General features: G+C 41.8%; 1 protein-coding gene across 1 annotated transcript in view; it reads left to right on the top strand.

The window, feature by feature from the left end:
* The window catches only part of ITPK1 (inositol-tetrakisphosphate 1-kinase), a 136,054-nt gene that overhangs the window by 11,357 nt on the left and 100,765 nt on the right, over window positions 1-23,932 (top strand). The window contains exon 3 of the mRNA XM_054275739.1: window positions 20,233-20,257. Coding sequence (XP_054131714.1) covers window positions 20,233-20,257 — 25 coding nt within the window. The remainder of the gene's footprint in view (window positions 1-20,232; window positions 20,258-23,932) is intronic.

The following is a 23,932-nucleotide window of genomic DNA, read 5'->3' as shown; positions in this document are numbered from 1 at the left end:
CTATTTTGATGAAAGATTAATGATATAAAAATCCCCCCACCATTGTAGTTGCTGACCTCTGCACTGTATCTAGTAGAAAAGGGGAAAGCACAAGAGTAAAAGGGAAGCATTATTGCTGCATATTGGGTTGGAGCACTGTGTGCTGGGGAAAAAGGATGTGATGATAGAATTGAACAGCACCCTTTGTCCCTTGGTAGAAGTTTTATTTTTCAGAACCTTATAAAGCTTGTTTAATCTGTGGAGAAAAATAGTTTGTGCTACACCTTTGGTTGTTGCTGGTTGTGTGAACTGCAAGTGGGAGCTGGGGCTATAGGAGGAGGAAAGAGCTATTTGCAAATGAACTGGATGGGGTTATATTTTTTGACTTTGTGGCTTGATGTTTTGGTGTAACCTTTCCTTCTGCCTCAAGAAATAGGTCAAAGTCCAGGGACATTGTCCAGCTTGAAGTGAATTTTGAAAAGAGTAGATCTTTTTTTGATGTTTTTCCTGAACCAAAATTTTAATGCACTTTAAATGCGAAGTACCAGTTTGCTGCTAGATAGGGGGTTGAAACTCTGTTTTGTTTTTCCTTTCTATTTCTAATGCTATTTTAGGCCCTCAGTTTGCAGCATCTGGGAGGATGTGTGCTTCAAATTTTGGTTTCTGGTTTTTTGGGGTTTTTTTTTCAATAATTCAGTAGACTGAAAAAATCTTTGGTCATAGGCATCCACCAGTCTAAATTACTTTTGTTTGGGGCTAGCTTAGTTTCAAGAACTCTCTAGCTAGTTTCATTTCTGATTCCTTTTTTAGTGCAATGTGACTAGCTTTACTCTTTATATATGCTATAGGGCATTGATGTTCATCACTTTTGTTGCTTACTAGTGATGGATTGCCCATTTTCAGCTAGTATTGCACCCCAGGGTAGAGCGTTCTTATGGATCAGAACTTGCTTTTTCAGTAAAAATAGTGGATCTTGGTATTGTCTAGTCTAAATGTAATTTAAAGGCTCTCTTAGATACTTTAAATATCTGACTGGTTGTCATTGCTTCTGGGTATTGTAATCAAACCACAGGAAACTTTAGTGTATAGCTCATGTGTCCCTGAGAAGGCTCTGGAGAGTAGAGAAGACTTTGCTTGATTGGTGCTGGTCAGCTGCTGTGTTTTAATTGTGGTGGTGGGATGTAAGTGCTCATTTGAGTCAAATAGGAGTGGAGCCCACAATGTGAGGATTGAATGAGCAAGGCATAGGGTCATTGGGGAGTTCTGTCTTTTTCTCCATGTAAAATAAGCACAAGTGCATAGCAGAGAATTCTGATTGCAGCAGACTATCACTTCCAGGTGTGCTGTGCTGACCACCACCTCTTGTGGTAAAAGTCTTTCCTCATTTTTGTGCTACTGTGTTCAGTGGTTTCCTGATTAGTGAAGTGCTGCATCTTGGCTCACAATAGCTATTGTTTGAGTGGGGGTTGGCACAATATTTTTGTGCTGTGATTTGATCCCTAGTTTGTCTTGAATAATCTATTAAAGTGTAATGCTTAATCCCTTTCTTTTTTGGCAGGTTTTCCTTTAGTACTTTTGCTGTCGTAATGAAACAGTGTAGCTTGGCTTGCAAGAGAATCGCTGAAGAAAAACAGTATTTTGGGATGTTTCTTTTGTGTCTTTGGCTTAGAACAGAAAGAACAGCCAGAGGCAGAGCAGGTTAGACTTTCACTCTGATGTGCTGTGTCTGTTCATATGTTAACAAATAACTTCCCTGGTTTTCCCTGGTTCCTAGTTTCTCCTGTTTGTCATTGTGAAAAAGTTCTGTAGAAACAGATATTGGGAAGTTTCTTCAAAAGGGAAACGTTTCTGAAATCACAGAACATGGTTAGAGCATTTACTACAGCTAATGTGTGTTTTTAAAGTCACTTTGGTAGCACCAGACTGTGGAAAAACGTGTTTCTTCCCTGCCCCCTACCCCAAATTACACTAACTGCAATTAGGAGGCCTTAATTAAAATGCTGGGTTCGTAGCTTGGGCAAGACTTTGGAAACAGAGTAATTTATTCTAAGACAGCTCTACCAAAGATTTCTTCTGGTGCAAAGCTGTTTCCTGATGTGTAAAATCAAGATCTCTAAATCTTGTTCCTTAGCTGAACTAGATTGTGTACAAGTTCTTTGTGCAAGTGCTTATTCCTGAAACAGTAATCCTTGCATATGAATTAGGCTGAGATTCAGAAAAGCTCCTACTTTTTAAGGTGTTGAGTTTCTTTGACCTTGGTGGGAACAGATCATGTTTGCAGATCTTGACCTAATCCAGCTCCCTCTGAAGCTATGAGGAATCTCCGTAGTTGGATTCCTTGGGAACTGGATATTCTGAACTGGTGTTCAGATTTTTTTAAAATGGAAATCCTGAGAGACTTGGAATGGAAATTGAATTTGTTCACGTTGGCACAAATTTGGTGGCAAACCTGCATCACCACATGGATTTCTTTCACTGTCTCATTCTTGCCTTGTTGTACCATAGCTAGTGACAGCAGGCACTTAGAAGATATCATAACTTGATAACAGCAATTGATGGCCAAGAATCAAAAAGGTGGTAGGTAGTAATTAAAGCAGGCAACCATGGTGCTATTGAAAGTACACTGAACACCTGCTTGGCCCAGGGATATATGGATATATCCAGTAGTGTAATTTGAAATTTGTTTTTGTAGGACCAAGTGTAGTATTTGAGTTTCCTGTTACTTGTTAGTGCTGTTGTCACCTTTTCTTATGTTGACTGATATGTGAGTGTGAAAGCTCCCTGGCAGAATAGACTTCTTAGCACTCTTGCTTCTGGTGGTGAAACCTGAAACACAAAATGTTTGTTTCTGAAAATGTGCATGGTCCATGTGAACTCTCCCAATTCCCTCTGCCTTTAACTGGAAGTAGATTGCCAGTTGTTTAGGGCTGATCCAGGCATAATGGAGCAGCCTAGAAGTGCTATAGTAAAAGGCTTGTGCTGGAGAATGTTTCTGGTTTTCTATTTTTTGGTCTTTGAAACAGTAATGTCTGTGCAGGGCTGTTTTCAGCAGCTGCTTTGGCTTTGAGAGGATAATTGTTAGAGCCTTCAATAAGAACAGGGATGAAGGTTCTCTTTCAGTAAAATTTGACCTCCTTTTGATAAAATGAAAACTATTAAAAAGTTAACTTTTTCTCATTCATTGTATGTCTATGAAAGTGAAATTTTTTTCTTCCTGTCCAACACTTCAGGAAATTAAATTATTTATTTTAAATGGCTGCTGTTGGTGTTGGATGGCTACAGGAACTCAGAGGTATTTCTGCAAGGCCAATCCCCAAAAAACCTGAGAGATGGCTTTTTCCTGCTGTGCTGGAAATGTATAGTGTGACTATGAGGAGTTTTTGACGCGTGCTGCCCGGATAGTTCTGAAATACGAGCAGAGTGCCAGGAGTATGTAGATGAGCTGGGAACAATTGAAATGTGTTCAAATCTTGGTGTCTTCCATGCATTCCCTAGGATGGGGTTGTACAGGGAGTTTACAGATCAAGGAATACTCTCCTGTGCAAGAGACTGAAGACTCTTGAATCAGACACAGGCCTGGCAGCCAGGACAGGGTTGGCTTTTGGCTCAGTCACAGGCTTCACTGTAACTTAAGTAAATTAGTGCATTTTCTAATATACTTTTTCTGCCTGTCTGAAATAATACAAACCAGTTTGAATGCTGTCCAGTGGCTGAACATTGCATGTGCATTGCTCATAGATCAGTGGATCTCAAAGAAGAGCCAATGTGTGTATTACTTGTTGTTTTTCAGCAGCTCTTGATTCACATTTAGCTGTTCCAACACATGGTTCAAAATTTAAAATTAAAGTTGTTAAAATTTGTCTCCTTCTCATTGATTTCTGTGAAGAAATATCATTGGACTTTGTTAAGGACACCAAGATGTTTTAACAGTTTTAATTCATTCAGCTGCTGTTCTCTTTCAGACCTGTTTAGCTTATGAATATTTTCAGTTCATATGCAGAGTAAGTAACTCGGTTTTTGCCAAGCTAAGATTTCATCTTCTTGCATTGACTTTCCTAACATGATACCTTTAAACTGTGGTAAAAGTAAAGCTATGGTTTGAAAAGCAAAGAGAGGAGGAGTCAGGGGGCAATGTACCAATCCAGTGCAGAAGGGACAGTGATGGTGATAAGGATTGTTTTCTTGCTTACGTTTTGCTATTCTTCTTTTGTGGTTGCCTGAGTTCCAAGGAGGCCCTTGCAGTTCTGTAGAGCAAGTAGTTGCCATTTTCCAAGTGCACATGAAACCTGCACAGCAACATGAAAACTCTGGAAGTTGCAAATAAATTTGAGCTTGAACATAAACCTGCTGAGGCTAATGGGAAGGTTTACCTAACACAGGAAATTTGGGAAAAAAGCAGGAGTCACTTATTCTTCTTATAGCAGCTTATCCATGGAGGTGCTTTAAAACTTATCTAGCTTTGAACTAAAAAAAAAAGGACAAATAATGAGTTATTAGAAATTATTCATTTTCTTTCACATCAGTATGATGTTTACTGGGACCAGCTCTTCAGGAAGTCTGCACTCCTCTTTGTTTATTCTACACAGTTTTACTTGTATTAAACATCTGATAGGCTCAAATGATTGGTTGCTTCAGGGTTGTATCAGCCATGGTAACAGCTTGGTTTTGTCATGCTTATTTAAAAACTAAAAGATGGGTATGGTCTGCAGCTTTTTTTTTTTCTAAAAGAAGCTGCTGTTCACCATTGTACCAAGAAACTATTTTTTCCCTTCTAAATGAGGCCTGGATCTCCTAGGAGATCTGAAGACTGCATAGTTATTTTCTGAAATACAGGATCATTTGATGCATCTTCTGAAATGTTTGAGAAATAGCACCATAGCTCTTCCCAGTGGCCAGCAAGCAGCACACTGCAGTGTTCCAGTCTTCCTTTACAGGTGAGGATGTAGCTGTGGGAACCTCTGGCCTCAGATCCCATCCTAGCAGTGACAGTGGAGCAGTGTAATCTAAACACTCCCAAGTGGAAAAAAGGGGGCAGTTAATTTGCTTTAGAAGGGTCAGTGTTTTAAGGTGAGCTCTTTTATGTTGGTTGTGTCAGTCACAGGACTGAAAACAGTATGTCTGCAGAACACAGCGTGTTCAGGTAATCTCTGGGTATGTGGAGGTTTCAAGGAGTGCTCTCATGGGAAAGAATAAAATGCCAAACTAGAATGAAACTTTTATAGACTACAAGGCCCTGTGCCTCCTCTCCTGGCTGCTTTTCAAATGGACAGCTGTGAGCCATATCCAGGAAAGAAGATGGATATGGCAATCAGAGTGGGCTGCCCGCTGTGATGCTCTGAGCTGGTCTGAGCACCCTTTATGATCCAATACAAGGGTCATGCATGTACTTAAGCTGGGATGCTGTTTGTAATTCTTCTGAAGAAAGTTCATGTTGTGGAGTTGCCCTGGTTGTGAGACTATTTTCATTTTACCATGATTTTGTGGATTATTTGTGGACAAGTACTGGCTTCTGAAGCTGCATGTTTGCATCAGGGAAAGGAGATCCTTACTGCGTGTGTTCTTATTTTATACTCAGACTGGCAGCATGCCATAGATTTCCCATGGTGTTGATCTGTTGGAGAGTGCATTTCTGGTCTCTCTCTCTAGTGCTTCTCTAAAGTTTGGGGTTTTTTTTGTCATCTGTTTGTTGGGGTTTTCTTTGGTTTTTTTTGTTGTTGTTTCTTCAAGGAGGAGATTTAAATGTGGTCTTTTTCCTTTTGGCTTTGTAAATCCTTTGGAAGAATTTCTGTATGGTCTTACTTGTGTTGAAGAAATTATGTTAAGCAAAGGTGTAACTGTGTGCCAGGGGAAGTTTAAGTTAGGCATTAGGAAGAAATTCTTCACAGAAAAAATGGTGATTAGATGCTGCAGTGGGCTGCCCAGGGAGGTGGTGGAGTCATCCTTGGAGATCTTTAAAGAAATATAGGACGTGGCCCTTGCTGTCATGGTCTAGTTGATGTGGTGGTCTTCAGTCAGAGATTGGACTTGATCTCAGAGGCCTTTTCCAGCCTAGTTGATGCTGTGATTCTGTGTGTGATTTGTCCATTCTGCAGCTGTGTGGAAAGTGGCAAAGGGCTGCTAGAGTAGTTTCCATTCTGGGTGGAGTACTTGGGGATGGTACTGGCCCACTGTCCAGCTAATCCAAATGTTGTCTGGAGCATGTGAACAGAGGTGATGAAGTTCAGAATCATTGTTGCCATGCAGGTACCAGTTTATGGCAGCATCCAAAGTGCTCATTGATGTTCAAAAACTTGCTGCTGGTTGCTTTGAGTATGAAAGACATGATGGTCCCTAGCAGGTGGTTTTCTCTTTCCCCCAAGACCACCATGCTGTGAAGGATAGAAAGGACAACACCACAGCTGCCACCTTGTCTTGTGTCACTGTGAGAGAGAGCAGCAGGGATGGCTGCAGCACTGCAGTGCCCTCCCAGGCAGGGGCTGCCAAGGCTGAGGGCTCTTTAGGCTGTCTTTGGCTCCCAGAGTGCACAGGTGTCACAGGGTTTCTAGTAACAGCAGATGAAGGCTGTGGGTATTGCAGGATGAATGTGGAAGGACTCAAGAGGAGTTCCTTCCTTTTGTGTGGAGCACAGGACAGGTTATTGGAATAAGAATCCCAGTATTATCAGTTAGATGGTGCCTAGGCCAGTCTGACCCTCGCTGCTGGGCCAAAGGCAGCAACTGTGGTGTAATAACCCCAGAGATACCTGTGGCTTGCTGGTGGTTGCAGCAGGGCACTGAACAAGTCCAGGCTTGTCAGGAACTCGTTTACCTCAGGAGGAAGAGCTTCTGGCGATGGTGAAGAGAAAAAGGAGATGGATTCTGCTGGAGAGTTTAATCCAGTGGTTTATTCCATGGTTACAGAGGTCTGCACTTGAGCAGCTGCTCCAACAGAACATCGCTGCATGGTCAGATTACCTTTTTAAGCTCCCAGGGCAGGGGGAAGGGAGGGGACAGGTGAGCCACCCAACCAGGTGAGAGGGGCTGGGTCTCAGGGGGGGATGACACCTAGACTGGCCAATGACCCCTGGGCATAGGGGCATCTTTTGAACTTGACCAACCACACGACACCTTGCTGGAATGTTAAGCCTGATTGACAGGACTCACTCAGCATGGGGCGAGGGGGAAGGGAGAGAGGTATAGGCACACCTGGGAGGTGACTTGGAAGTCTAAAATGGGACATTACAGCACACCGCAACACAGATGGGCCTTTGGAGGGACATGGCCAGGGTAACTGCTGAGCCTGTGGGATGCAGCTGGTGCAAGCCTTGGTGTGATCCAGGTGAGAGCAGTGAGATGGGTGAGAGAGTAAACAGCACCATCAGTAAAAGTGAGGAACAGCATGAGAGGCAGAAGTTACAGTCCCTGAAATGGGTTTTGATTGAGACACTGATGGGACTCAGTGCATCCTCCTCAGAGGCTGCAGTTTTAAAACCCATTTAATGTAAAACCTCTCCACTGAAAAACTGAATTCTAACTTTAGCTCTTTAAAAATACCTTTTTATCTGGGTTTAGAGAAGAAATACAAACTTCTGTTAAGTGTGTGAAGTGTCTGTAATGGCAAGCTTCACATGCATGGCTTCTGTTGCCTGTATTTTCTGAGCATGTTCATTGTCAGTGGAGGTGTTTGGTACTTGACAGCATAAGCATGCCCTGCCTACTTACACTGCTAGAAAGGTGCAAGACCAGTGATTTTGGGCTTGGTGCCATTGAATTACAGCACAAGAACTGTATGGCTGTAGGTAAACAGAGACATTAGTTCTTGAGCAAGCCTATTGCCAAGGAAGAGGTAAACTTTCAGGAAGAAAATAAAAGAAACTTGCTCTTTGGTGTTCTCTCTACTTCTCTCTTGTGTATGAGCAGAGGGAGACATTTAATGGCAAATGTAGCACACAGGTTATCTTTGGAATCATCTGTAAGCAGTTTACTGTAAGGTAGGATGCAGGACTTTGTGGGTTAGTGCAAAATATGCCTTAGCTGTAGTGGCATATTTTACAGAGAATTACTTGAAAAAGAGAAATATTCCTGCTTTTAACAATATTAAAATTCTGGTTTGTTTTCACATAAAGGCTTATTTGTTCTTTCTCAGTTCATTGCCTTAAATGGCCAAAAATGCAGTTTTACATTTTTTTCTTTCATTTTCCAATTGTTTGTCTGTAGGTTTTTTTTTTTCAGTAGTGATGTGAGCAGAGAAGTTAATTTTTACCAGGAAAAGTCTAGGTGTGACTTTACTAGGATTTTTCTAAGGAGAACACCACAATATGAAAAGAATAGAATCATAATTAAATGATTTTTTTTTTCAGTGTCACTTCTGACTGAATATGCTGCAGACAGACAGGGACATAAATGAAGCTGTAGTGTACCTCTGTGAGCAGGGTCTGTGGTTTAAAAGTGCCCTGGAGCACTTGGCTGCTGCTGCAAACTCCATTGGAAATTAGTAATTGGAGCTGTAGGTATTATGTCTGGCCAATATGTAGGTCAGTGCTTTTGTCAGTTCAGAAAATTTGCACTTTAGTGTTTAACACTGGAACTAGCCTTCTCTTAAAGCCAGGCCTTGAGAGAGGGTCCTGCTGCAAAGTCAGGGCTGGCTGTGGTGCTGCTGGACTGCCCTGGTGGGCTGTTGTCACCTGTGCTGCCTGCTCTGCAGCCCTCAGCTCTGAGAGCAGCTTGTGGGGTTGGGGGGGTGTTGGCTGGTGTCTGCCTTGGGGCAGTGGTGCGGAGACATGCAGGCCAGGCTGGAGGAAGATCTTTTATGCAACATGGATCTTGATGCTAGAATTCAGATGGAGGGGAAAATGGAGGTGTTCAAATTATTCTTGCAAAAATATAAGTAGCCTGGCAATTAAAATAAAAATATCTAGAAACCAGAGAAGATAATTAGGGGTGATGTGGTGTTTCATTGAGATGTGAGGGAGTAGTCCAAATAATATGACAGTTTGCAATCTCTTAAGTGCAACTTTGGTAAGGTTTTGACTCTCATTTTGACTCTCATCATGACGAAATTATGGTCAACTGGGATGATTTTGAAGAGGAATGTTTTTTGCTAAATTGGATTAGCTTTTGCCATTATTTAAGTTGATGCCTGTGTGTTTGGCACCTTGGACTGTGTGCTGACCAAGAACAAAACCCTGCCAGTGCATCTGGGCAGATAATGCCCAGGCAGTGCAAGAGTGAAGTCAGCAAGGCTGAGCAAGAGGGTTATGTAAAGCTGGGTGTGGAGCAGCCTCCTCGCCATGAAACACAGCTGACTGCAGGGATCTGATGTGCAAGGAGCTGCCAGGGAAAAAGGCTTCATGGAATAAGAAATCCTGCTGTTGCAGATAGATGTGCTAGGAGAGTGTAAAAGCAGACACTTGTTCAAGGATTTTCAATTGTCCTTGCAAACAAGAATTCATGAAAATACTCTGAGCAATTTTTCTTTATTTACTAAGATATTTGGAGGTTAATGTGTACATTTTAGTAGTATAATATAGTTCAGTTATTTTAATTAACTGTTACTTTATAGCTTAAGTTACAGCAAATTGGATGAACAAAAGTCATATTACTTATAGTTCAAAGCTCTAAGACATTCGGAATCTTTGACATCATTAGAAGCTGTTATTTAATGCAGGTTTTTTCTTACGTGGAGTGATTTTTCAAGTTCGTATATGTGTTTTGGAATTACAGCTGTTTTAAAGTTGTAACAAGTCCTTTTCCTTTGTGTTGATTGTATCTCCAATTAACCTGTGATGTAATTCTGGCAGTACCTTTGATCTGATCCTATATTTAACATGTTGAATGTGAAAACCCTAAAGAGCGCACATGGGGTGCAGCAGTGTGCATCCAATAAAGAGCAATGTGAAGTCAGTCTGAAACAGCAGAGGAGTGGGCAGCTTCTCCTTGCCTTGTGCTGTGCAGTCAGCCATAGGTTTGAAATCCCAGAGCATGGTGCAACAGCATCTCCACAGTGCTCGTCTCTTGTGTCTACACACAAAAGAAGTGAGGAAGAGAAAATGACTGTGCTTGTCCAAGGGAGATTGGTTCTGTGATCATGTGTAATCAAACATGTAATCAAACATTTAATAAACTACTTGTATTTTTCCTTCTAATTAGTTGCTGCCAATTACTGGGATTGAAGGGTGAGTTTCAGGGCGGAGATGAACAAATATAACCCAGAGAAAAACAACTAACTGCTACTGTGCCTTTGTGTGACTGCCTCTGCAAATCCCTCTCAAAAGCTGCCTCAGCTGTTTATATGTCCACCCCCTAAGTGATAAGGACAATGGTAATTTGGTAGAATAGAATAGAAATACAGCTTTTCCTTTTCCTGTAAGAGGAATTTAGGTTATCTTTTAAAGTCATTGTCATGTTGTGATCACAGCAGTCCTGTAGTGGGGAGGGGCAGGTACCAGAGAATCTACAGAAGTCCATAAAGGGAAGCAAATGTAAAAGATGCAGCTGAACGTTTGGCCTAAGGCTTTTTTTCTGAGAGGGAGAAGTAGGATATGAGTAACAGAGCTCAGGCATGAGGTAGGATTTAGCTCATTGAGGCAGCTTCTAGAAAATCTGAGGAGGCCCAAGAAATTGTCTAGCTCTGCCAGTTAGGGGGTGTAGCAGACCTCCCAGCAGGTCTGAATCTGGGTTAAAGCAGAGTCTGGTTAGAAAATGTAATAGTATTTGCAGGGTTGTGTATCAGCTCCTGCATGCCCTGGCCAAATTTGGCAAAGTTGTCATCTCAAAACATGTGTTCAGTCACTGATGGAAGCAATGGGTGTAACAGCTGCTGTCTAGGCTAAGGCAAGAAAAAAAAGCAAGGCCAGGATTAATTAGAGAGCCCTTGTGTTTGTGTGTACCCCAGCACCAGGGTGAGAGAGAGGAGCAGCAGCATGTGCCATGGAAGGTCAGGGGTGTGGGGGACAGTGCTGTGGGTACTGGCTCATGGCAGAGCTCTGAAGGGACCTCCTGGGCAAAAGTCATGCCTGGAGAAGGGCTGAAGCTCATCAGAAAAAGAATGTTTGGTTCACAGAGATGGGATGCTCTGTATTTCTTACAACCAAACAGGATTTGTGTTGAACTTCTGTCTTTATCATTCACTTCACCTTTCAGACAGATGTATGTTTTTCTCACAGCTTGGATAAAAACCAGGCAGTATTTGTGTTTTATGATTTATCAGAGGGTTGGGTTTTTTCCTCTTACTGCACTGTTAACAATCCACTGAAGCAAACAAGAAAATGGGTGTTCTGGCAAACCTATACATATGCTATTGCTTAAAGCAAGAACCCTGTGGACTGAAAGAAATAGGGAGAATTTTAATCTTTCTCTAACAGCAAACTTCAATGTAATCTAGAGTAGATAAAAATAGATGTATTTATAGCACATACATAGATGTGCTTCTCTGAAGTGGTTTAGTCACCATGATGGAATTTGCACCAGCTAGGGTGGAGATGTCTTCAAGATACTATGTTGTGCTTTTCAGGTGCAGAAACTGTGGTAAACATGGGAGGCTTTTCATCCCACTGTCTGACCTCTGGTCCAACTTCAAGCTTGTACTTTCTGACCTTGGCTGATCCTGTGCATAACAATCCTATGCCTATCTCTGCTCAGAGCTCTTGGTGTATTTCTGTGAACCTTAATGGTCTATATTGCATTGATATTAAGAAGTTTGCGGTAGCACCTTCTTCTATGTGTTAGATTTCCAGCTCCTCAAACTTCAGCCCTATCCAATGAGATCAATGGAAAACTCTGTTCTCTTACCTGAATGCTTTTGCTCAGGGTATGTGTATGTCGAGGGTTTTTTTTAATATATTCTTTTTGATCCCCACCCCAATTTTCACATTAGCTATTAAAATTATCCTGTACGCTTTGTAATAAAGAACATTTATTAAATTTTTGTCCATTTAAATGTAAGGCCATACTCAAATATTGCATGTTGCAGAAATTTTATTTCATTTTCAGGATCATGTGCAGACCATGAAGAATATTCACTGCAGCATTGTCAAATGCTCTATCCTATTGCTTCTCAAGGAAGTTGGCCACATGCCAATAAATGGAATATTTTCAAACAGTGTGATCATTACTTGTTGGAAGCCAAACTTTCATTTTATTGTGGACCTGTCTAGTGAGGCTTCCAAATAAAGTAAAATCATTTTTCTGTGATCTATATTGGTGTAAAATTGAGCAGAAGAATCAGGTACAGTGGAGGAAATTCCCATTATTGGTATTGGCATCTGCATCTGTTCAAATGGAGAAAAGCAATTCAATTCACATTTCTTTAATTTGTACTCTGTATTTTCTGCTGAACATCATCTTCCTCTCAAATAGAGTAGCAGACTGCAGAAGTGCACGTCTCAGCTTCTCAGTGCTTGTCTCTTTTCCACTGATGCGGTTCATACAGTGGAAGCTGCTTTGGGGGAGCTGCATAGTGAAATAAAGGTGAAACCTAGTTTCTGATGCTACTGAATTGCTTTTAACCAGCTTTTTATTTGGGGCTTAACCAACCAGTCCTCGTTAAAATAACAGCTGTATTTCTAAGTGCCCTGAAATAAAGGATGAGGCTTGAAATGCATCTCAAAGGAGCAAACAAAACGGGAGCTGACTAAGTTATGTGAGCCTGAACTGATGCAGAGTTTGAAGGGGAAAGCTTTTTAGGAATGCTAAACCTTTGCATGGATGCCTTTTTAACCTGATTGTTATTTGTGCCAGTGCATTTATCCGGCCACAGTAACTTCCCTGCATAGGCTCCTGTTGTTGCTTATGTCTGTGAATCTATGGCTGATTCCAGTTCCATAGAGGAAAATTTGTTCCTTGCATGTGCAAACAATGGTCACTTGGTGAGTGTAAAAGACAAGAAATCACAAGGGTTTCAAAGGTGATGAAACTTAAGGGAGGCTTGATGTCTGACTTGTACAGTGCCAAAGCACAGTTCTTTATGGAGGGGAAAAAAGGAGTTGCAATCAGGTTTCTTCAATGAGCAGACATGCTAACTTTCTCTTGTTTGCATAATGAAGTTTTGCATAAAGAAAAAAGCCCCAGACACCTATATATCTTACTTGAAGCCTGGCTGGAGATGAATAGTCGTTTTTGCATGGCAAGTTGCTGAACTTAAATAAGTCTGTAATTTCTGCCAAAAAAAAAATGCCCAATCTCTTTTAGAGATCCAAGAAATGAAAAAACATTTTGCATATTGCACGTTTCTCATGCATGTCTCAGTGGATGTCTGCCCTCTATGAAAACTCCCAAAACATTTATTCAAGGCAGTTTGCCAAAGTCTTGGAGAGTTGTAGAGGCTATGCAGCCTTTGGTTTCAGAGTTAGTAGATTAAAAGCCCTTTCTAGGTGAAAGCTGGCTTGGCAGACATGCCTTTCTCTCTGTACCCCTTGGCTTTAGCAGAGTGGAGGTGTGCTTTTGTTTTGTCTTGTGGTGTGCAGATCTGCAGAACCTGCAGTACCAGGCTGGGGCCTGGCAGAGCCTCGTCTCACTGCCATACTGAACTGGTGGTCTTTGTGCAGGGAAACGAGAGCAGCTGAAGCTTGTCAGAACACCAAGGCACATCTCCAGTCTAGAGATAAAGATGTCATGTGGGACAGTGCCAAATGCTTTGCACAAGTCCAGGTTGATGCCATCAGTTGCTCTTCCTTTAGCCACCAAATCTGGCAGGTACAATTTGCTAGCTGTCCCCAGTCACCTCTGTATTTGTCAAGACTCTTAGTATGGTTTCTAGGAGGATCTATTCCATGATCTTGCTGGGGAGCCCCTGTGAGCTTCAGGTGTTGTGGATGTGAGGCTGTTCCTGTCTGTGTACACAGGGCCTCATCTGCTTGTTGTCCCTGGTCAGGTGCTCTGTGTCACCTGTCCTGACCCAAAAGCTCTCAATGTGCTCCTCAGCCATTGCCAGGCACAGCTCCGTGCACTCCAGCTGCTTATTACATAGAGAGGATGACTCCCTTGCCTGTCCTTCCTAAAGAGCTGGAATCCTCCATTCCAACTCTCCAGTCATAGGAACCTTTGCACCATGCTCATGTTTCTAGAAGCCTCTAATACCTTCTGCAAGAAGAGGTTTTTTAATGTAAAGATGAATACCATGTCTGTCCCTGGAAGGGATATTGTCTTTTGCCTCATGATTCTGCTGCCTCTTCTCAGGTCTCTTTGAGCCATCACTGATGTCTCATGACCTTAGAAAGACTTCTGGAAGGGATGGGTCATGTGTTTGCTTTCTGCATGCTAAGGGTCATATTAACATTGGGGTGACTGGGGTCATGAGGAGACAAAGGGAACTGGGAGCAGAGGGGACGCGTGTGCTCTTTGCAGTGCTTAAGGAAGCAAGCATTTTATTGAAGCCAAAGGATGGTGCTAGAGCAATTTAGCCTGCAAATTTGAAGGACTCTGACCTTTGGGAAATTAATGTTTTGTAATGGAAGATACAGTTCCAAAACAGCTTGGTTTGAAGGTGGTTTTTAATAAGGTTATAAAGAGATCACGTGGTGTGGCTGCTTGCCATAGCTGGGAGTGGATCTGATAATGTCTGGTGGGGTAAGGCTATGGCTAAAGGCTGAACCCTGCCCAGTTGCTTATAATTGTCATCAGGTACTAAATCTGTCTCTGAATGTCTGGTAGGATGAATAACTCCTGGCCTTTAATAATATTTCTCTGCAGCTGTTAATCACTCCTTCTTCCCACTGATGATTTTTCAGGGTTTTTTTTCCTCTCAAAAGACTGTGGTTAAAGGTTTTCTGTCCTGCTGGGAAAGTAGCAAGTAGAGGCTCCCAGAACCTGGGGTCACTAGTTCCAAGAAAGGAGTCTGGCAGAGCTCAGCAGCACTGATCCATCTTAAATGCCTAGTTTAAAAAGAAAACAGATTCTTTTGAGTTTGTATTTACTGGCTTTTGGTTTTATAACTTGGGATACACAGATTTTGTTTCCCCAGTAAGTGGGTTTTTTTAGTGCTGAAATTAGGAGCTTTGTAATGTTTCATTAAACAGACTGAAACTTTGTCTTAATATTTAGTGACTAAAGGCAGTTTATTTCCTTTAGTTACTGCTTGCAGTGCCTGTTTTCTTTCTTTCATGGCTTTTTCCACCCTTTTGCTTGAATGTCTGAAGCATTAATTTTGGATGCTTCACTTTATCATTGCTCTTTCAGGATGAAGGGTTAGCGGGCTTCCAACTGTATCTTTGCTGTGAAATGTTGTGTGTGTTGTAGTGGGAATTTATGGCACTGCAGGTGAATACCACAGCGATGCTACTTCAGCTCTACTAAGACCCTCTCTTATTTTCTAGTCCCTTTCAGGGCACTTTGTTCTGATAACAGCACTCTTAAGAAGTATTTTTATGGCTGTAAATGGGATGATATAATGCTTTGAAGATGTGGCGAATATCAGATGGTTCTACCAAATGTCATGTGTGAATGGGATGGTGGTATGAAAAGCACTTATGGTGTTGTAGTGTCTGATGTATGAGAGCTTCTATTACTTAGACTATTCCCTGTTTATACAAACAAGGAAGAAATGCACAAATGTGGCTGCCTTCTGTGGAGTTTTATCCTACTTGAAAGGTGTTCCATGACAGCCCAAAGTCTTGGGGTTTTTTCAGCCCACCTAAAGAGCACTTAGAGTTTGAGGTGAGATGTTTTCTCTCCTGTACTGCATTAGCTGTACCTACCAGACTGTAAAGGTGCACTCTATTGCCTTTCTTCTTTGCATCTGTGATGCTTTGCAGACTGAGGAAATTGAGAACTCTCTCCCCCAAATGCCAACTTCTGATCCACTTCAGACATAAAACTTTCCAGAATACAGATTAGTGGGGAAAAGCTTGCTAAAAGGTTAGCGTAGTTGGATATTAATTGGTAAAAATAACTGGTTAATTGCCTGCTTGATAATCTGTGTGCAAAAAAGCAAGCCACAAAAGGTTCTCCCCCTTTTTACAGCTGAGTCTGCCATGTTTCAGATGCCCTGTCCACGTGCACTGGTGGCTGTGGCTGTGAGCTGGAGCCCCTGGACAGTGAGCACCCAAATACTGGAGTTGCTGCTTGGTTTTTTCCCTGATAGACAATAAGTTGGCATCCATCAGTGATGAAAAACAATAAAAGCAAGGATTGTCGCGAATGTTTAATAAAAAAAAATGCAAAGTATTCTGCTGATGGAAAAGCTAAGGCAACTGAGCTGAGCTTGTCTTTATGCCAGGAGGGGAAATGGGCTGCCCACAAGGCTGGGGCTCCAGTATTGGCTGGTTTTCAGTGTGGTGGAAAGTCTTAGTGGCTACAGATTTTTGCTCTGATGCATTAATATTTATAAGCTCCCTCTGATGTCAGTGTATTGGTTTTTTGAGAAAATGCTTTTTTTAAGATTAAAGCAATAAATTCTTCTTCTTTTTCTTCTTCTTACTTGCTACTTCTTTACATAGGAAATTTTCAAAGTGATATCTGAAAAAGTTAACTTCACAGCATGTATGGTAGAAAGTTTGTCTTTACTTTTGAAATTGTAAATTCCATTTGGCATTTTTCAGTCTGTCACTCAGACCATACAGGAAAAAACAATTTGCTTAATTCAACCATGACTATGATATGCAACCTGATAGTAATTTTTTCTCTTTTAGCTGTCATTCACTATGATATTCAAGTCCTAGATGCTGTGGGGAATTAGTCCAAACAGTTTACTTTGAGTGTTTAAAAAAACCCAATCCCAACCCCAAAAGCCAGCTATTCTACACAGTTTGAGGCTCTGGTAAAGCCAGACAAGACATTGATTAATGTGCTTTTAGTAACTTGATATTGAATTCTCTTTTAAATCCATACATCGTTCCAACTTAAACATGAAGTCAGCTAGCATGGTAATTATTTTAATTGCTGTTGAGTACAGGGAGTGTTGCATTATCCAGTAGAGTTATTCACTGGTTTCAGGTATAGAACTAATAAGCTGGAACAGGCTTTAGGGATCTGTTTGATATTGCAGACTAATGCAGCAGTTACTTAAATGTTTCTGGTTTTCCTGTAAATGTTGCAGTGTGTAGATAATCTTTGAAATGAGAAGTATTTTAAAATTAGTGACCTCTGGGAATGTAGTTTAGAACTGACCATTTTTCAAATGTCTATTCAATGAAAGTAGACAGACACAGTCTCTCTTTGACACAGCTGAGTTGCCTCTTCAGAGGCAGAAGGGAAGTACAGCTAATAATGACCTTTCTTTTCTCCTCAGAAAGAGAGATTTGTCAGGAGGCAGCTAGGCCAGCTGGGAATGGGAGCCCTTCCCCTGGTAGCCAGTGGCTCACTTTCAGACTGCATGGGGAGTTAGAAAGTCATGGACAACACCATGAGGGACACAAGAATAGTTGTCAGCACACCAGGTGAAATAGTCATCCCATGCTGTCCTGTCAATCATGCCCTGCCTGACCTCTGCTAAGGAAACAGCCCAAAAGAATGTACATGAGAGTTGTAGGATGTATTTTTCTTACTGGCTTTTTAAAGCACAGTAGGAAGAAGTGGTAACTGGTCCATGGCTCAGACTCCCAGCACAGTTCATTCAGCAACTGTCTTGTCTCCATTGTGTGTCCTGCACAGGCAACCCCTTGTTGGGGAATTATGGCCCACAGTCTGCTTCATTCTCTCTGTTTACTCTGTGTTTTGAAGGTCCTAGAGTTTCTTGTGCATAGGATCAGCTTTCTTTCCATGCCTGACCTCAAAGCCTTTCCCAGGTGACGTAAGGCAGTGTGTGTGGTTAGGTGGCATTGCATGCTTGGTTGCATCAGGGATATCTTCTGCCCTGAGCCTGCTGCTGTGACCTGCCTGGCTGAAAAGCCTGAAGTCACTGGAAAAAGCTTAGGAAATCTGGGCAGAGAATCAGCTAATTACAAAACTGAGGTGCATGGTGGCTTGACATCCTTATTGTTTGGCTACTTCTTGTTTTTAAAACAACTTATTTTCAAATTATGATGTTTTGTTAGAGGATTTTTTCCCAAATTAACTAGTCCTCAAAATGCTTCTATGATTTCTTGTCCCCTGGGTTTAAGTAGAAAAGGTTCTCATATTTCAGGTAACAAAAAGGACATCCTGCTCCCCTCTGAAAAGGGGAAAACCAGCCTACAAGCCAGCCTTGGTAATTGCTTCCTTCTTCCTGTACCTTTTTAAGCATGTGTGGCATTGTACCTAGGAGCAGGCACCCCTCCTCTCCATTCCCATGTGCTGTTCTGGCTTCTTCCCTCCTGCTGGGACAGTGCAGTTGGTTCCAGTAAGTCCCAGAACGTTTACAAAGTTCATTTTGAGGGGATTACAGAAACAGTTTGGACTGATTCTCTCTCAAATGGGTTTGGCACCCAGCTCACGAATATTTATCTTCCTCAAAGTAGAATAAAAGCTTATTCAGTGTGTATGTAGGCATGACAAGAAATGCAGCTTTTGCCATCAGTCACTGTCCTTCCAGGGACTGTGGTGCAGTTTTGTCTGAAGCTTGGTGTATTTCCATGGTAGTTTTGAGTTGTTTTGTTTACTCCAGAGCACAGAGAGCAAAAATGTTTGATTATTTTAAGTTTTAGCTTACCATACTTGGAACGTTTCTGAGTAGTCTGCTGCCCTAATTTATGAAATAGCACTCCCCACCTAATTTTTCCTATTTTTCTTGCTTAGCTCTGTGAAATTCATGGTTTCAACAATTTTGGCTATTAACTTTCTCTACAAGATTTATATTTTCTTCTCACCACAGAGCTGGAACACATCTGGCCAACCTCAGGTGATGATCTACAGTTGGGCTTCCCACACCATAGTAGCAGTATATTAATCACCCACCACTTACAGCTACTGTTATCTGCAAGAGGGCTTTGAAATTCTTTGCAAGAGGTGCTTGGTTTCATTTTCTCTTTCATTTCCTTGCTGAGCTCTCACAACAGGCTCTCTGCTGTGTCTGTGCATTGAATGCTGCTTCTAGGCCAGAGAGACTCCAGACTGGTAAAGTGGAAGAGGGGGCAATTTGTGTCAGAGATGCTGATTGATCGCCTGTCCCTTTGGGCATCCTTGTAATGGCCTCCCAGAAGAAAGGCCTACTGTCTTGGGTGGAAAACTGGAGGAGCCTTTGTGTATTCAGCAGTGTGCAGCATTTGTGACTGTGGACAACAACACAGACACTCTTAGATAGAAAAGCACTGAGGGCAGTTAGGCAGTCCTGTTCTATGACCTCCCCAAAAAAAGGGACTTCGATTTTCATATATAGGGCTACTGGGCACAAGGAAGAGAGATTCCTGTCTTGTGCTCAGAGGCTTTTCATTTTTAGGTTAAATTTCCTATGTCTTCCAAGTGAGAAGATTCTAACTTATTTAAATAGCCTGCATGTACTGGGAGGAGGGCATGGAGCAGGAGTGGCTGGGCTTTGTGCCAGGGATTCAGTTCTGCTCTCAAGCCTAGTGCAGAAATGGTTTGTTTGGCTTTGTAGCTTGTCAAAGGCAGTGACTGAGCGTTGTCTGACTGCATGTACCTGAATCTCAATTCTCATACCATCAGAGCAGACAACTGTCTCTACAGATCTGCCTAAGTTGGCTCTACCAATTGCAGTTCTCAGCATTTTGGTGTATAATTCATAGGCCTCTCCAGTCTCTCATTGCTGGAGATTCAGGATCACTGGAATGATTCTCCATATGGCCAAAGGCTTGGTCCTTTCTGATAAACCTCAAGTATTTGAACTGTGCTCTTGAAGGAATCAGACTGACTGCAAGTCTTTGAACCTGAAGTCTAGGGTGAGATCCTGTGTACCAAGATGATGGGGGTAGAATAAGACTCTAAATAAGAGGATAAATGGCTGCAAGGTGCTGTGTTAATTCTCCTTGACATTTATACATGTATCCTTGATTCAAAAGAAAAGATCTGTCAAGCATGCAGAATGTGCTGTGGTGCAGTTTGCACACTCTGAGGGCAGATGAGAAATGAAAAGCAAACTAGATCTAATTAAAACTGAGACACTTCCTCTGTAATATCAGCCACTTCCTACCTGTGCTCACCTGACAACCCTGTCAGTCCCAGCACTGCAGCTGCTTAGTATTCATCTTGCCTTACTTCTGGGGACATGAGTCAGAATCTGCCAGAGTGCTTCCTAGACAGGGAATGAAACTGAACAAGTGCTTTCCTGAATTTGAATCAGGTTGTTAGTGCAGATTTTTATTGTTTGCATTCTAGTATGAAGCAGTGCTTTTCCATTAGTTTTTGTTTTTACATTTTCCCCACATTTCCAACACTAACATTTCCTTTTTTTTTTTCTTTTTTTCAGGAAAAGAGGCGTAGAAGTAGTGCAGGTGAGTAAAGGTTCTATTTTCTTCTAAAGAAGGCTTACTGATTTTAAATGCTGTCGTTTGGATGGAAATATGACCTGGGCTTAATGATTTTTCTTTCCATTCAGTTCTTTATGACAGACACTGCTTTTGGATAGACAGGATTCCCCTTTCATGAAGCCTGTGTTGAACCCACATGCAGTCCAGCTTCATAGGTGCCCTAGTGAAAGTGGGAATGCAGTTAGGCTTTTCTTGTGTCTGTCAATTAATAAGTTCTGATAGTTGATTAGGTGATGTTAGTCTTTTAATTGCATTCACAGAATGCAATTAACAGAAACAGGATATGCCCTTTGAAAAAAGAAAGCTATGGCAGAAGGAATGCTCTTGTAACTGAATGAGCAGAGAAATGATACTAAAGTGCTTTCAAGTTGTGGCCCTTCTACAGATAAGTTCAGGTGTTGGCTACATTTGTTCTTTCCCAGCTCTGAATGGTCATATTTCACACAAGATGTTACTTAAAGGATGGTGTCAGCTTGTGAAAGGAATTATGTTACATGTCAGCTGTAACATAGAGCACTATAAGCTCTAAAAGATGAAGGGGAAGCATGCTCCTTCTTTCTGGCTTATTTTGTGTGCTTAGAAGAACTGTATGAGATAGGTTTCACTCTTGCTGATACTTACCTGGTGCTCATTTTGAACTCTGAAGTGGTGAGTTCCTCACTGCCTCAATAGAGGTGACAGAAGAGAGAGATGGAAAATGGTATGTTAGCCTTGAGTAATTAAGGTTGCTCTGAAATCCATGTGAGAGGTGCTTCCCAACACCAGCAGGGAGCAGGAAAAAAGCACTTAACACAAAATAAATTGAAATATCAGGCCATGTTATTTTAAAGAATCCACTGTCAGAAAAGACTTAAAAACTTCTCATTGCTAGTTAAAATGGAGAGTATGTCTTTCAGTCATGAGTGGTTGTCAGACAACTGCATTGTGTTAGAAGGACAAAGGGCATATGCTTTACTGGCTGTGTTTAACCTATCACCACTGCTGCATCATCTTCCTTTCCTGTACCTCCTGTTGCTCAGAGCTAAAGGGCAGTTTCTTTCATCAGTTTTGATAATGGCATTACCAGATTGATAAAAACAAACCAGCATTTACAAAGCACAGCTCGATCAGGAGCACAGGGAGAAAGCTAGCCCATATTTGTGTCGTTGTCTAGGGGACATTATTATTTAATACCTCAGTGTATTACAGTCCAATGCCTGCATGTTATATGTGCCTTGCACCTGCACTGTACATTTATGCAGCAAGGGGCTCATATGAGATGAATTCAGTGATGCATCCATTAGTTGAGCAGAGGGCAGATTCCATTTTACCTCATGGATTAAAGTTATTATCTTTCCATAGGTTTGTGTAGCTTAATGGCTATGAAATTATTGGAAAGTATTTATTTATTGTAAGAGCATTTTGGGAAACATTTGGACAGAACTAGACAGGACTTTGTCCCCATAAAAATGCTTTATGCTCTCATAATTTATCATCTCATATTGGACAGCGTGGTTGAGATGTCAGACTGATCTATAGTGGGAATTTGTGCCCCAAAGGCATACCTCAATCCCTGGTGCCTGCTGCTCTGCTGGAACAGGATGTATTGAAGTGTGTGATCACCCTTTGTCTATCACTTGCGTGTTGCTGCATATAACCCAATGTGCTTCAGCCAGTAGGGAAGGTATCAGGAATGGGCTCTTGGCTCATCCCTTATTGCTAGAAACTTTTGCTTGAAGCACCTTGCATGATCTGTCCCCCTAGCCCTGCTTCCAGATGAAGGATTGTCTTGATGTCCATCTGGTGCACAAGGTTTGACAGAGGGAATATTGTCTTCCTGTGTCAAGCAGCAGCAGCATTTCTTTGATTTGCTTTCCCTTCTCCTTTAAAGAACCTGTCCTGTTAGAGAGAAACCAGGTAAATCAAAACTCAACATACACAGGATGTTTACCTGATTTCTTTTTTACATAAATTCAGAATTTTTCTGAAGTAGACTTGCTTTTCAGTAAGTAGTGAAGTTGGAAGGTAAGGTTTAGTTACTGACTTCTAGAGAGCAAAGCATGAGGGACTGGTATGTGCTGCCTTCTGTGAACGTACATCAAATTATTCTTTTCCAAAGATGTTTCACAGGAGCAGGAAAGGATTTTCTACTACTAAAGCAAAGTCTTGGAAGTCTTCAAATTAGCATCTGTGTGACTTCTGTTTCCTTCATGCAGGGAGGATTTAGGATAGTCCTCTCTTCTTTGGCTAGACAGATTAAATTCTTTTATTTTGCTTTCTTAGAGCTAATTGTGCTTTATAGATTGACTGAGCTGCTGCTAGACAGCAATTAATATTTCATGACTTGTGTTCAGGTTTTGTGTTTTGTCTTCTCTCAGACTTCCACTTTCAGCAGAGAGAGTGGTTCCAGGTTTCTATTTTTATTGATTGGGGAGACATGCACATCCTCCAAAGAAAAATAAAACAAGAGCGGGACTGGCAGTGGGATGCTAAGCAGGCATTCTCCTTTATCTAGCAGTAAGACCTTAATCAAAGCATCACATTGAAAACAAACAGAAAACCTCTCAACTTGTGTGGTGATAAATAATTGGGTTTTTTTAGAAATACTGATTAATTTCTAACATAATAAGAATTCACTGTGAACTCAAGGTGCAAGAGCTGAAATGTGCAACATTATATAGTACAACTGAGTGACATCCACCAAGCTAGCTGGCTTAGAAGATGGTACAGTAGATTAATTAATTAAAAAGCTTTCAAGGTTATGAACTTTCCAAAGACAATATGAGTCTGAGCCTGCACCCAAACATTTGGGAGCCTGAATAGGATTAGCTTATTTCTGTTTTTCCGGTGGACATGGCAGAACTCTGAGTAGAAGCATCCTTAAAATCTGGCAATGTTTTGGATCTAGGTTTGCTTTCTGCAGCTTAAATCCAAATCCGTGGGGCAGCCATAAACCAGTGTTATATTACAAGGAAAAAACCAAAAAAGCAATTTACTAGCTTTTCAAGGTGGGCTCTTGACAGAATACTGTGCTGCCTCTCTCACCTTATTATGGGGCATTTACTTATTTTTTTTAAGCAGGGATCGCTTGAGTATCAGGGAGCTTTTTGAATTAGTGCTTACTTGTTGGTACCCCAAGGTGAGGAAGCACTCTTGTTCTGGTTTTGCAGGAGGAGAGACTGAAGGATGTGTCCCATTTCTCCCAGGGAACCTGTTGCAATTCCAGCCCCAGTGCAGCTGGGATCTGTGCTGCAATCTGTGGTGCAGGAATTGCAGGAATTTCAGCTGCAGCTTTCTGGGAAGGGCTGTGGGGCCACTGGCTTGTGCTGTTGTGTGGGCACGAAGGCAGGAGCCATGAAAGGTGGTCAGCAGGGCTGGGGCTGCTGGCTCTCTTCCAGGGAAAGGCAGCTTTATTTAAAGTGTTCTGGATTTAAAGTATTCTGAATGAAATGCTCTTGTGGTTCCTGTGGCAGTTCCAAACCTTCTCCTTTCTTACTGGCTCTCCCCACCATTCACAGCTGCCTGCTCAGCTGGCATGGCTTGAGCTGGTGGCCAGAGAAGGGTAGAGATGCCCTGAGCAGGTGACAGACATGACCAGAGCCCATCTGCCATGGCCTGCAGGCAGTTGCTAGGCAGGCAGCAGCTGGCAAGGCTGAGGCA

Source organism: Melozone crissalis, unplaced genomic scaffold, assembly GCF_028551555.1.
Source record: "Melozone crissalis strain CALT ecotype California unplaced genomic scaffold, PUWL_Pcris_2 ptg000018l_1, whole genome shotgun sequence".
In the NCBI taxonomy this organism is placed as follows: Eukaryota; Metazoa; Chordata; class Aves; order Passeriformes; family Passerellidae; genus Melozone; species Melozone crissalis.
The sequence above is the reverse complement of the archived record's forward strand: the minus strand, read 5'-3'. Positions and strand labels throughout refer to the sequence as shown.